Genomic DNA, 14,788 nt, shown 5'->3' with positions numbered 1-14,788 from the left:
TGGAGGATGAAACTAATACTGGTAGTGTGATGATCGTAAACCTGTCGCTGAAGTTAAGAATTTACGTGTTCGAAAATAATTTGCAAGTAAATTAATCAGTAATGAACTGAAAATCCGATATTATTGAGACCCGGGATTGAGTCCTTGAAAGAAATAATATCGTCTAGCAGAGTGCGTGCTACCTTACACGTTACGTGGCTGATGTGTAAAATTCACAAAGTTACCTGGGGTTAAAAATCACGTGATGAATTATAATATTCAACAGGTCAAAGTATACCGTTTACAACAGGTAACGCATGTACAAGAAGGAACAGGTTTTTCTCTCTTTAGCCATGAGCCCATGTTTGTCTCTTGATCTCCTTTTAATATAAGCGTATAAATATATAACGTTCATTAAAAGAACAATAGACAAACATGCGCTGACTATGTATTGACTATGACATGTATTAAGTCAGTAAAAAAGTGTGCGTCTTCATTATTCTATGAAGATTCAAGAAAATGTAATGACCCCCTACCTATGAAAACGACTTTGTAAATATGACCTTTTAATTAATGTCACTGCATAAAGTTGCAGCTAGGACATTGACAATTCCTACAATTTAAAGAAATATGCTCATTTTAAAATTTTTGTCGCAATTTTAAATGTCCTTAAGTGCAGTCATCCTTAGTATAAAATAAAAAAAACCCAAGAATAATTAAATAAATAAAATGTTGTTAATATATTTATATCATTCAAAAACACGAATTTCCCCTCAGATCCTTCCATTATGATATTCCTTTAGTTAATATTTCAGTATTAGAGTTAAGTCTTGCTCTACTTGAATATGAACAAGAAGCAACAATGCACATTCCACACAAATTCAACAAACTGCGGATAGTTCTCAAGTTGGTGTACACTTCCAAAATTACCGTCTGCTAAATCAGCAGTGATGCCCCCACTGTTCTCATCCATTATGTCACCATCACTAATTATCTGATTCTAAAATAAAAAATGAAATAATGCATAAATTATTTTAGCATGATCATTAGGGTCTAAAGAAAACAAAATTGTCACATCAAACTCCAAATTATTTCTATTCTCCCCCCCCCCCCCCCCCTCCGTGCCTTTAACTCATATTTATAGCCAATGAAAACTTTTCCTCAATCTGACTAAGACATATATTCTATATCATATTTTTACAGTTTTTGGTAATATTGCCTTGGGTGTCATCAGAAAGAAAAGTTTTTTTCTATATGCAATATTCTCAACCATCTTAAAGGACTGGATGGTCGTAGTTCATTTTTTAACTATATAAAACCTCTTGAGAGAAGAGCTCTATATAAAAATTAAAAAAAATTAAAGCTTAAATATTTATATATTTTCTTTACTTAATATTAGGTTATGGTTAAAGAAAAAATTAAAGATATACTTAATGGTTATTTGATGGACCACCCAGTCTCCTTAAAAACTTTTGTGTATTTCAGGTATGATTAGGTACAAGTTTTTTCCCGCCTGTTTAAGGTGGCACAACACACCAATTTATTATTAAATAAATCTATAAAGTGTCTTTTTTGAAATATAACTTCAGAATTAAAATACCTATGGTGATTCTGAATTTTTAAATGAATTTGTTGTATTGGTTTTTGTGTAGAAGTTAGAAATATTTAAGCCCTAAAATATCTTGTTTGAAAGCCAAAGTAACCCCCCCCCCCCCCCCAAATTCTCTGACAATACAAAACACATTCATATATTTATATACACTATATTTTCTTGTTGAATCATGTTAAATTTAGGTTCCAATTACATGTTCCTTTATTGAAAGGTTAACGTTGATTCAATGCCTCTTGGTCTTAATCTTAGTTCTTCTTTTAAAGTAAAATATCTTCATTGGGTGATACAATCACATATAAATCTTACCTATTTCATGAAAAACCAAACCACCTGGGTGAGGTTCGACATTTGACGACTCTGCTCTAGTCGGTGGGGGAACGGATTCTGACGATAATTTAGATGTTGAACTGGGGTCAAATGATTCCAACGAAGTAGGATTTGAATTTGAAATTCCACTCGGTACTAAAGGAGATTGTACGGGAGTGTTACTTTTTGATTTATCAAAAATCAAATTAAAGGAGGTATGAATTTCTGCTCTAGCTTGTTTGGAAGCGTTTTCTTTGCGAAGAATATCCTCATTTTCCACGATTTTTTTTGCCAGGTGTTTGTACCCAGTTTCCCTAAGAACCTCAAGAAAGTCGTGGTAAGCGTTCGATCCTCTTCTAATTAAGTCATCCAAAAGCCGGCGAACTTTGTCAATGCGCGTTCGTTCATTCTGTTAATGACAGTACATGAAGAGAATAAGTTCTTATTAGGTCGTGTGTAAATTTTTAGAGCACAGTTTTTTATCATTTACAGTAAAAAAATATCTCATTAGTATATTTTGTGTCTTTTGAATTGGGGGAACATATATTGTATTTAGTAAAAATTTTTGTACAGGCTAAGAAATCTTACCTTTATATACTCCATCATAATAGGAGTGAAAATATCCTTGCCTAAAAGCTCGTCATAAATGATATCCACGTCCAAGGTTTCAACAAGCGCCACCCGTGTACGGCGCAGGGCATCTTTGTGTATTTGTTCCATGCCATAGGCATTACTCTAAAATTAATTCGAATGACACAATCATCACAGAGAAAGTTAAGGTAATAAGATTATTAATGTTTTCAATCGTTAGGTCATTAGAATAATTTTAAAAAGGTTTTATTTTTTCAACGAAACACTGTGCGTACAAGAATATTAAATACAAAGATTATTCTGCAGAAACACCCGATTATTCCATTAAAATTCTACATTATGTAGTTAATGACGCCAGATTAAAAATTATGACATCATTTTCAGTTAAAATTGTACATCTGATTTGATCGTGAAAAAAAGTAGTAGATAAGCAGGCATGGGGGGGGGGGGGTAAGCAACGATGAACTCCAAAAGAGCCATAATGAATACGTTTTTTTTTTTTGGGGGGGGGGTGGGGGCTGTCGCCTTTTATTCCATAATAGTTCATGCATGTACTTTCTTGTTCCAGAAGGATATGAATGACCCTGGTAATCATGACTTTTGACTATTCGATTCATTTTTAATCATTAAGACGGATAATTATGGTCAAGGATTTTACCCGTTTTAGACATTTAACAGTTTTCCGGATCGGGTCAACTGTCATAGATTAACCCTGGAGTTCATGATATCCTGGCTCTTCAGTACGTCATAACAGAATTAATAATAAAATAGTAAACCATTCCTCTTTTTAACAGTTTTTTTTTTTTAAATTTTTTCATATGCATACAAACATTTTAATAATATAATTCAAAGCCATTTTTGATTCATCCACTCACACATTCATGCTCACATTCTCTTTTTAAAGGTTTTAATGATCCACGGTTTCTGTGGACTAGAAATGGTCATTTTATGACGGTTTCAATGTACCGTATAACTTTTATTTGATACCCATTTATATAATATGTCAATTGCGAAGGACAAATTCATCTGCACGGAAAAAGTTCGTTCATAAGCGATGATCACTGAGTGGGTCTACATTTGCATGTGTAATTGAAAGTCTTTGAAAGATAGCAAGCAAAACAGTCAAAATGAAATTTGCAAGAAATCTAATAACTAATTTTGTTTTCACAAATATATACCAAAACATATATGAACATTTTAAATCTGTTATTATAAAATAGATTTGGAAAATTAGACGTTATCTAAGTATTTAAAAATTTGTCTTATAAAGCTTTGTACACAATTTAAATAACGACAGAAATGGTGTAAGCGTGTTCTACAGGTACTTACTCTAACCGTCCATGAGTCTTCGTTTTTTGTTTCAGGGGCTTTCTGGTAGAACACCGAATCTGTTGCAATTCCACCACATGCACCACTTGATTGTCCTTGATTGTCGGTAGGCTAAAAAAGGGGGTTCTCGAATGAATCTAGTGAACAACATACAGTTCATCTTGCAAATTTTCAAATTTCAAATCCGAATTTTGAAAGGTTTCACACGATTGAAAAAGTATATTTTAAATGATTCATGAAATATTTATTAAAGAATAATAAAAACTAGTTTTTTTCGAATGAAGCACATACAATGAAATTTCTTTTGAATCTTCAATACACAAAATGTATAAAATATATTTAACATAATCTAATATTGACTTTAGCACACCTTCCAATGACCGATTAAAGAGTCCACTTCTATCTCAGGGTTTTGTTCACATTTTGAGCATTTAACCCCACAATCAGTAGATATATCCTTCTCTAATATGATATGACCCTCTCGAAGATCACCGTATGGTGTTCTTACACATCTGTATCCAAGATGAAAGGGTTCTTTTTCTGTTTGAAAGGTCTGGGTCAGATCGGAAAGAACCTCACATATGATCTGTTTAATACCTGAACACAAAGAATTGTCAATCGTTCCTACACGATCATTCATATTAATGGCTTGAATCTCAATTGAATGAGGATATTCTTCATCTGTGTTCTTCTTTCCACATCGAATACTGATAAGCACTGTTAGTGTCGTGTTCTCACATTTCAGTAATGTTACATTGTTATATACGCAATACTTTTCCTCCCTTTGCCATAATGTCATATTATGTTTGTTGATGCATGTAGCAACAAGGCAATGGAAAATATCAATAGGTAAAAATTCAAACACAAAACATAACGTAGATGAAACAGTACAGTTTTCTAGAATGCTTTTGGTGTACTGTTGCTTGTTCATGCATGGAACATACCATAGCGTTGAATTTAGTTCTGCTATCATATCTAGTTTAACCATGTGTTTAACGAGTTTATCTCGGTTTTCATGGAATGTAAGATCGCTGTTACACCACAAATCATTAAGTAATTGACTAGATAACAAACCATACCCATTTAATTCTTTGAATTGTGCCAGACTGTGTTTGTCTTTCACAACAATGCTTTTAAAGGCATCAGCAAACCATTGCACATCAAGAATTATTTCATCAAAATCTTTTCGAAATAAAATTACTCCTGTATCGTGAAAATACACAAGAACTGTAACTAAATCGTCATCATTGTTTATAAGCTTGTCATCTATCCTCTTAAGATCTTCGAGGATACTTGAAATGCTACAAATTTTCAAAGACCTTCTCTTCATATTTAATACAGACTCAATCTTAGTCCAGATTTTTGGAATACTTTTACCCCAATGATCCTGTAATTTCAAAGTTGATGCAATGCACTTTTTGAGATCTTTCAGGTTCTTGTCGGACGTTTTCTTCACCAAAAATGCTCGTTTTTTATCAAGGTGTTTTACTAATGTTTGCGGAAGAGTATGACAAAGTTCCTCTAAATACTCCGAAAGAACCTGGATAAAAAGAAAATATTTTTTTGAGTTTGAATGTGAATTATTAAGGTTTTGATTTTAAACCAATATTTTTTATACTTTCAAAAAGGCCATATCACATTAACACTATTTCACTTAAAAACAAAACGTTTGACAGTGCATAACCTAAGATTTGCCAGTTTCCAGGCTTTAGTCTCAAAAATCGCGTTTCAAAAGACTTGAAGCATTCACGCCAGAGCGTTATGTTAGTTTTTTTAAATACCAAAGTGTATCAAGTTATTTGATGAAGAGAAACACGTTGACTATATGGGCTTATATATTTTTTTTATATCCTCAAAGCCTACAAACAATGATTAAGAGCAAAGAATTACGGAAAATTTAAACTAAAAACGTTTGATCTTGAATATATTCAAAAGGTTAATTTTACAGTTTTGAATATTTTTAACATTTATAAACCATAATCTAGTTATGCACTTAACATAAAAGTTATGAACTAAACATAAACACTGACCGTCTTATCTTTATCTGCTTCTCTGCCTCCAAAGTGTGAGGCTACCAAAATAACGGGTGCGGACATTGAACCGTAGGTATGAATGAATCCGAGCCAGTATCTTATATAATCTGTCATGAAAAAAAGGCAGCACAATCAAACAATTTTAGAAAATCGTAACTGCTTAAAACAAAGACCTTATGAGACAAATGTACATTATTTAGTCTAATACATTGACTCTGTTCTCATATATAAGAATAGAACATTCTAATTATGCCCGTTTAAATATTTATGTCAAATTATATCTGGTCATACACTAATAGACCACGTCAGACTATTGCATTATGACATTTTGAATTTACTAATTTTTCTTTCAAAATATTTTAAATGATTCTACTTTAGTCCCCCCCCCCCCCCAAAAAAAAATGTACGAACGATAATCAAAATATGTTGCACCAAAAAATGTTGTTAAATCCAGCTATATATGCGTTAAACAAATGCTAAAAACACACATGAAAACTAAAGATATGCTATACATTTTGTATGGAAAGTATTAAAACACACCTTAACTAATTATAACAGCACTTCTCAGAAGAAAGCCTTTCCAACCATCTCATGTTCTAATGTTTTAACGATAATTTGAAATACGGTCCCAGTTAAATTCATAGATACTGTAAATTCAGAGTATTATTGATTTGTTATGCAGTTAATTTTCGTAATCATACCCTCACAGACTGCCCTTTTTATTCAACCCAAATGAAGGGATTTCTTTCTTAAAAACACTTAAAATGCAATAGCACATATAGTGTAGGGTTTTTTAAAATCCTAAACTGGTTAATGTATCTTATCAAAATCTTTCATAATGCTAAAGAAGTTCTAAAAATTGTATCTTAGTGTTACATCTAAAGAGAGCCAAAAACTCAGATGCCCTTTCCTATTGTATAACTATGCTATCAACTTGCTATGAATTCGCTAATATTTTTGTAATGTTTCTCGTCTATATCAAGTACATCTTCGTTAGCCAAGGGTTTTTGATCCACACCGCTCCTCGTGAGTTGCGATGCGGATCAGAAATTATGGCTAACAAAGATGTACCACGCGTGACATGCGTTACACGTTCCAAAACATGTGTTCGACGTAAATGTACACGAATCTTCCATTACCTTTATTTATGTAAATGATTTATTTGCTAAGATATTTTTAACAGGGATAATATCTGATCGCAAGTTTTTCCTTTGATTAATGGGATTTTGGTGACAAGTGATATGTAAACGAGTTGAGTCAGATCTTAAAAAATTATGAACAAGTAGCACGAATAATGAAATATCAAATTCATTTGTGCCCATTAAGAATTATTTAAATTGTGGTATATATTTTTTTTTTTATAAATCATCATATAAAAAGGAACCGCTGACATGTATAATGGGATCTCATCCTTTCAAAACCATCGGCGTTGTATTTTTCTATTGAGTTTCCGTTTAAAACAAAGAAGTCTTTACACATTTTTTAATGTACATCTATAAAAACAAAAGTTTTCATCATAATTTGATGTTTTAGTTTACCTGCGTACGTCCAGTCACTGTAAAATCCCTCATCCATTGGGCTGTGTAAGGCTTTTGAGATGTCAATCAAAATGATATAAAACGCCCGAGAACTAAAGAAAATGCGATGACATGCATTTTTTCCATCGAAATCCAGAAGATTTAACCTTTTCAATCCGGTTTTGTTCTTCGAACGTACACAACAACAGATATCAACCAATGGTTGCAATATCTGACTTTTGTTGACTTTAAGCACTACATCAGAGGGGTCTCTTGAGTTACTGACAGGTGGCTCAGTATCTAAATTTGTCTGTTTTGCAATAAGATGTTCTCCTGTCTGTACGTCTTTGAGTTCCATTTTGTCAAAAGAAGTTAGACTGGGTTCATTTCCATCGGGCTTTTCCCCCCTTTCTTTGTCATTTGCCCCTGGAATAATACATAACATTTTTTAGGTAACTAATTTAATACAACCTCTGTTAAGTCCTAAAGAAACTAAATAAAGAACAACTCACATTGCTTGTGATATTAACAAAAATCAAATATTTAAAAAAAACAAACTTTATACAAACTTTTGAATATAGAAAACCCTTTGAATGAAAATAATTACACAAATATTTAAAAAAAACCCTGACCGAATAGTTGATTAAGTGTCAAAAAATTCCTTAATAAAAAAAAGCATACAATTTTTTTCTTATAGGGAGATATGAGGCAATATATTTCATTTTTAGAATACTATTTTATCGTTGTATCTGGTTAAAAAGAATTGAACTGTTGAAATATACTTCCCACTTTCATTACTCATTTTTTTAAAAAGAAAAAAACCTACATAAACATAACTTGGTATTCCATACATACCTGTGTTCAAGATGGTTTATGTATATTTTCATGAGATTTACACAACCTTATGCATTATGGATTATGTTCATTCATTCATTTTCCCGTTTGCACTTCTTTATGCATCTAATGTCATTCATTTTCTTTTAATAGTGTAACAAAAAAACTGAGTGTATTTTAATTATCACCTATAATTGTGCACTCCTTTGCGTCCAGCATAAATTCATGGGAATAAATTTTGATTCCTCTTGTTGACTCCGTCCTTAGATTACTTTTTCTCTTAAGTTTTTCAACAAGATTTATCTTTCCTGTGTCAGCAGTCCCAATCACAATTCCTCTTCCACTATATTCATTTACACTTCCCTTATTCATGCTCTCTACAAATTGTTGTCTCCTCTCCATACTCCAACTTAAAATTTCAGGAGGTACATTTACTGAAATTAATGTAAAAAGGTAAAACATGTTTATTTTTTCATTTTCCATTGGAATATTCATATGGTACAAGCTAAATTGTTCTTAATTTTCTAGGCAATCAAATTATCAATGTTGCAAGTCTTAGGTCTAAAAATGCCACCATGGCAATGGCATAAATTTCCGACAGGGTTTTAACTTACTTAACTTGCTTGAGAATTTTTTTTACACAGACTGCATAGATATGTTCCATAAAATTAATATATGGGTTGATGAGCTGACACTTCAAATGATTGAAATAAATATATGTAAGCACTGTATCCATTTATCAATCAAAGATTTATATGAGCATGTAACCGATTTTTAATCAAAATGATTGTATTACATGTTCACTATTAATGCAAAAACACAAAAAATAAATCTAAACATAATAATATAATTTGTCTGTACTTAGATATTTTTGCAATAAGTTTAGGGTTTTTGTCGCTCGGGAACTCATGTAAAAGATAGTTTAGTCCTTGACTTTCAATTTCAGCAATTTCTAAATAAATGTAAATTCAAATTTGACAATAACAAAAAAAAAATTAATTTAAAAAAAAATCCTGTTCCTATATGAAATTGCACACACCTGACCTCGGCAACAGAGGATCTTTATCTTTATGGTCAAAATCAATGTCTGTAACACATGCTGGAAAGTCAAAATAAACATTACAGTATATAAGTGATCAGTATGTTCTTTTAGTATATAACTTTGATTTAATGATGTTAAAATCAAATGCAAAGAAATATAATTGTATATTTATTTAAATCAATTTGTTGAAATATGTTTTCATCTAGACGGTTAAACTTAGTATGTTAAACTAAGTATGCTTGTAATTAATTATATAACACACTGTATACACTCTGTTTTTTATCTTTTAAATATATTATTTTCTTTTTGCAAGGAAAAAACGTGGAATTTAGTCATAATAAAGTTTATTGTACTACATGAAAAAAAAATTAACAGATAAAATAAATTAAATATCAATCAGGAAAATAAAGGTTCGAGTAAGCAATTCCAATCATTTAAGTCAAAATTTAAATATATTTCAGTGTTCAAAAAAGATTGTTGAGTTAATTTAAATACCTTTGCGTTTACAACAAATGTCCCTCCGTTTGTAAATAATAGCTACTACTATACAAGTGAGTACCAGAAATCCTACACTTGTCGATATAGCTATAACTACTACATCATCGGTACTTGTTGGAGATGAACTATTTTCAGCTGCTCTCGAAATAGATGTTATATCACTTGAAGTCCTGTAACGAAATCAAAGGCATTAAATTTTTGAGAAAACCGAAAGATAAACTTAACAATAATATTCAAAATAACTTTGTCATTATGTATACGTAAACCAAAAAGAACATATCTGCTTTTTTAGCACTGACAGTGCATCTGATATATAAACTTGATTTATCTTAATATTCTATAAATCCATGGAACAAATTGGACACAAATATCTGTATGCTCATAAAATGGATCTTTTTCTTGTAAAAATTAAGTAATAAAATGAAAGTTACAAATTGAACATAAACATGACTGATGTCAACAAAAAATTTCAATGAAATAAGACTAATGATGAAACTTGATTAAAAAAAACCCCACAACTAACGTTGTTGCCAGTTTGCAAGATGACTCGGCGAGGTAGCAGCGACCAATCGGATCAATATCCATACATTTTGGGTCTGCAAACATCAAAAATAGAAATTAATGCTCTCTCTCTCTCTCTCTCTCTCTCTCTCTCTCTCTCTAAAATCATATATACAACCATATATTTTAAACAAATAAAGGTGGCGAAATCTAAACTTACATTTATAACTTTCATCACTGAGATAGAACATATCTGGACAACCATCTTCGAACGTTGTACAGTTGTAACTATTAAAGTAATTGCTTTCCTGTACATAAACCATACACAAACCTAGAATAATGAAAAACCAATGCAATAGTAAACAAATATAAAACATTCCAAAATAGAAGTTTTAAACAGTTTTAAAATACCACAAATATGTGTATTGATGTAAAGAGATTAAATATAAGAGTTGTGCTGCATGTAATAATTTTGAATTTATTGGCATGGTATTTCCTTCAGTCCGTACTCAAAACTGATAGGGCAACCAAATGTCTTTCAGACAATCAAAGTGCTCGTTCATATTCATATACACATCTACTTGATCTTTGTTAAATTCAGGCGACTTTTGCTGATACCAGTCAGCCTCGATGAGAGCACTATCGATAGAATAAGATGGAAAAAATGACAAGATATTTGATTGTAGAATATCATTTGAAGTTTTATTAAACTGCTTCAAATTAACTATTTTATAATGAAATCTTACACATGGAACAATATTTGTGCTACAATGTATAAAAATTAAAATGTAAAACTATTTGCAAGAAAACAAACTTATCAAGATTTAATGTTTGGGACAACCCCAGTCTTAAAAATCCCAATCCCAGCACAGGGGCTCGTCACGAAGTTATTCACCCTTTTATATCTACCACCTCTATAAAATAAAATGTATTTTATTGTATAGAGGTGGTAGATTTAAAAGGATGAAAAACTTCGTGTCGAGCCTCTGTGATCCCAGTACACATTCTTGTCTCTCCCACTATGAATAGACACATTCCAAGTATTGAACCTGTATAATGTTGCAAATCGATGTTATGTTAAATGTACATCGTTTGGACGAAAAAAAAGTTATCAGATAGGATGATATTTATTTTGTTGTATCTTATCCTTCCTCAAATAAGCATTTTAATCTGAGACTCCTTATGTTATTCCCCCATCTCCATATTACAGTATAACCCGGACGCTGTACCGTTTATTCAGCTGAATATTGACTGAGAGATCTGAAATATTGACCAAATAGCAAAATCAATCCTGCCATTCAGTAAACATTTAGTGAATCATACAGTCTCATTTTAGCTGTTTGATTGGTACAACTTCATCCCATGTTAAACATTGATTATCTCTATCTAAATAAGGTTACATACATGTACTTACCTTTTACAACCTGAGGTCTGGTCCTGTTATAACAAAACTCCAGTAATGTAGTTAGGTCGTGGACAGGTAGGCAGTGGTATCGGTTCAGAGGGGATTTAGTGTCATTAGAGCAGTTCAGTCTCATGGATGCCTCCTCCCACTCAGTTTTATTTTGTGGACAAATGTCTACCTTGTTAACACCATACTTGTACGCTTCTGCAGCCTGTAATGAAATGGAATGTTAAAAAAGAAATGTTAATTTAATATGTAATTAAAAGAGTGTTTATAAAATAAGGTTTTAACAGAAATTTTGAAACACTTAGTTTAATCACTTATCAGTATCAGTATATCATATAAAGTATTAAGTTACTATAACGATGTATCTCATGTTCTAATGTCGCATGTCTTTATCTGAACTGAATCACCTCAGTATTATAACAGCCACATCCTATAAACATAGATAGATCAGAAAATGCATTCTACAATAATAACAATTGTTCATTTTTTCCCCAATAAAATGATGTTTTAAAGAGTAAATATAAGGTAGAATGTCTAGGAATAATGTCCAAGAATGTCTGTTATTAATTTATTTATTAATTGAAATGTAGAAAACCGTACCTATGTTAAGTTGACTCTTTCAAAAAGTGTTGCTTATTCTACTAAAATAAGATTGGTCTGTAATTTTGATGTGATTTGTTATTCACCTATAAGAGTGGGAGAACATTTGCCAGTTTTCAGCAATCTTTAAAATTTTAGACGAAAGTGTGAATTGTCATAGTAATTAGATATTACTTAATAAATGTCGTTTACTTTGTTCCTTAACCTTTAAAAAATGAAGATAAAAAGCCGACAAAATTTTCCTATTTTTCGATCTTTTCAAATAGTTCTTTGAAGGGTGGATTCCATCTTTCGTTATATGTTTGTTTTGTTTCTTTGTCCTTTTTGGGGGGAAGGGGTGTTGGGTTGGGGATGGGTCGCATATGCATTGGTGTATATTCAAAATCATGTATCAATATGTTAGATTGTTAGTTATGTCTTTTAAGAGATTTTATTAAAGTCACTTTTTCTGATGAGACAGATTTTGTATTCAAGATTTACATAGGAATTGATGATACATCATACTGTTTAATATTTTCTAAAATAAGTAATCTGCTTCCAATAAATCTTTAAAATCTTAAAACTTGACAAAATAATACGGTGGGTTACGTAGATGTTAACGAGTTTGTGAATATATCGTTACATTTATATATGAATAACTTTGTTTATGATACATGTAATTGCGAATTCACACTGTAGATCATAATAAAAAAAAATACTACCAGTTGCGGGAGGGGGGTTCCCAGCTAAATCAGGTCAGAATCAGAATTGGTGTTTCGCGCCGAGACCATTCGCCCCGAAAGACCTTTCGCGCTGAGACGTTTCCTGCCTGTGCTATTTATTTATCTATAACGACATATATTGCGATGTTTTAAGATAAATATTTATCAAATATTAATATATTTGATTTTATATTGACTTTAATAAAAGACTGTCAATTATCCACGCGCAGATATTAGTTACTGTGTTTTTTAGCAATCATTAGTGAGTGTCTGATTCAGTTTGGTAGAATATGAGACGGGTGTTAAATAATTATGAAAACTGGTAGATAAATATTGGAATAATAATAATAATACAAACAGTACAAAATACAATTATTGATAATTAATATTACTTCATAATATTAATTTTACATCATAATATTTATTTACTGTTACCACATACATGTAGTTAACCGGTGCGAAACATCTCGGGGTGAAACGTCTCGGTGCGAATGCTCTTTCGGGGCGAATTGACTGGTCCTATGTCTTTATCGTACGAAAGAATATCGCATATCAGATAGGCATTGTCAGTCTCTCGGGCGAACAGTCCTGTATTCTGTATGATGGAGATACCTTGTGATCAATTTTAAACCCAAATATCAACATAAATTTGCGGACAAATGAGAGATATTCTGAAAATATGTTTTAAATAAATCTAAGAAAGATAAGTGCTGTCCCTCCATTCTCAAAATACCAAAACGAAAGTGGTTGTTTGTCTTATTGAAATACATAGTTAAACCGTTTTTTTCATATGATCAATTTTGATTAAGTTTGCCTATGTTGTAACAAATAATAAAAAAAGAAATTGATGGCAAGTCTAGACACAATGTTTTAAAATTGCTGATTTAAAAGCAAAACATTGCCGACCTGTATACATAGGAACACCATGTTTTATTTAAATGGCTTCAATTTTGATATCTTCCTCGCTCTTGCAAAACAAAGTATAAAATGTAATCAATCCGTGTAGTACACATTACATAATACTTACCGTTCTGGCGTGGCGGTTCTCTCCAATCCCGAGAACTATAAAGATTATACAAAAGAAATACCTAGCCCATCTTAGTTTGGGGCTCCTACTTAACGCCATTTTAAATTCAATTATAATATTGTTGTTGACCTGCAGTGGTGGATCCAGAAGGGGTTTGGGGGTTGCAGACCCCTTTTAAAATTCAAACAGTGGGAATAAAAGGTAGAGGAAGGAGGAAAAAGAGTGTTAATGTACAAAATATACAGCGTAGGAGAATGGTTCGGCAATGTGTTTTATTTACGAGTAAACGATTTTAAATGCAACATATCAATTTTCGGAACTTTCAGGTAACCTGGGTCATTAAGATGACCTATTGCTATTAGGCTTCGTCCGTCGTCGTGCGTCGTGCTTCGTTTGTTAACAATTTTACATTTTTAATTTCGTCTTGAAATATACAAGGCTAATTGTTAGTGTGAAGCATCTTTATGGTAAGAGGAATCTTATTGTGAAATTCATAACTCTATCACCCTTAGGGCGCCAAAGGCGGATTCAAATATCCAAAAAAAAAAACACCAAATTTAAAAAAAATCTTTTTACCTACTATCACAAATGTGGGAAAATAACTAAATGCATGGTTGATATCCCTGAAATCTTTAACTACAATTCTGAAATTCATGAACCCTGGATAAGGAATTCAGGCCCTAGGGTGGGACAGATATGGCCATATAGTCAAAATGCATTAAATCATTAAAAATCTTTATTTCTACTCCTATATGTATGTAAGGAAAACCAAATGCATGGTTATGATGTCCCTGAAATTCTCTACTA

At 31.7% G+C, this 14,788-nt stretch overlaps 1 protein-coding gene across 8 annotated transcripts; it reads right to left on the bottom strand.

Annotated features, from left to right (window-relative positions):
* Positions 1–548: 548 nt before the first annotated feature.
* On the bottom strand, positions 549–14,086 carry LOC128167645 (uncharacterized). Of its 8 annotated transcripts, none has more exons than XM_052833475.1 (17): positions 13,982–14,055; positions 13,397–13,566; positions 12,955–13,078; positions 11,657–11,858; positions 10,463–10,573; positions 10,265–10,337; positions 9,739–9,911; positions 9,241–9,300; positions 9,067–9,153; positions 8,390–8,635; positions 7,389–7,793; positions 5,848–5,957; positions 4,188–5,357; positions 3,818–3,928; positions 2,486–2,632; positions 1,898–2,306; positions 575–979 (listed from the first exon to the last, which is right to left on the bottom strand). In XM_052833475.1, exons 4-17 carry the CDS (start codon positions 11,778–11,780, stop codon positions 966–968), a joined length of 3,240 nt encoding a protein of 1,079 aa, XP_052689435.1. In that variant the 5' UTR covers positions 11,781–11,858; positions 12,955–13,078; positions 13,397–13,566; positions 13,982–14,055; the 3' UTR covers positions 575–965. The 8 variants fall into 8 exon arrangements, with proteins under 8 accessions (XP_052689431.1, XP_052689434.1, XP_052689430.1 ...); XM_052833476.1 differs by having other exon boundaries at positions 13,397–13,549; positions 13,982–14,043; XM_052833477.1 differs by lacking the exon at positions 12,955–13,078.
* Between the last annotated feature and the right edge of the window lie 702 nt (positions 14,087–14,788).

Source organism: Crassostrea angulata, chromosome 10 (genome assembly GCF_025612915.1).
Source record: "Crassostrea angulata isolate pt1a10 chromosome 10, ASM2561291v2, whole genome shotgun sequence".
Classification (NCBI taxonomy): Eukaryota; Metazoa; Mollusca; class Bivalvia; order Ostreida; family Ostreidae; genus Magallana; species Magallana angulata.
Note: the sequence above shows the minus strand (reverse complement) of the source record. Positions and strands in the feature narration are given on the sequence as shown.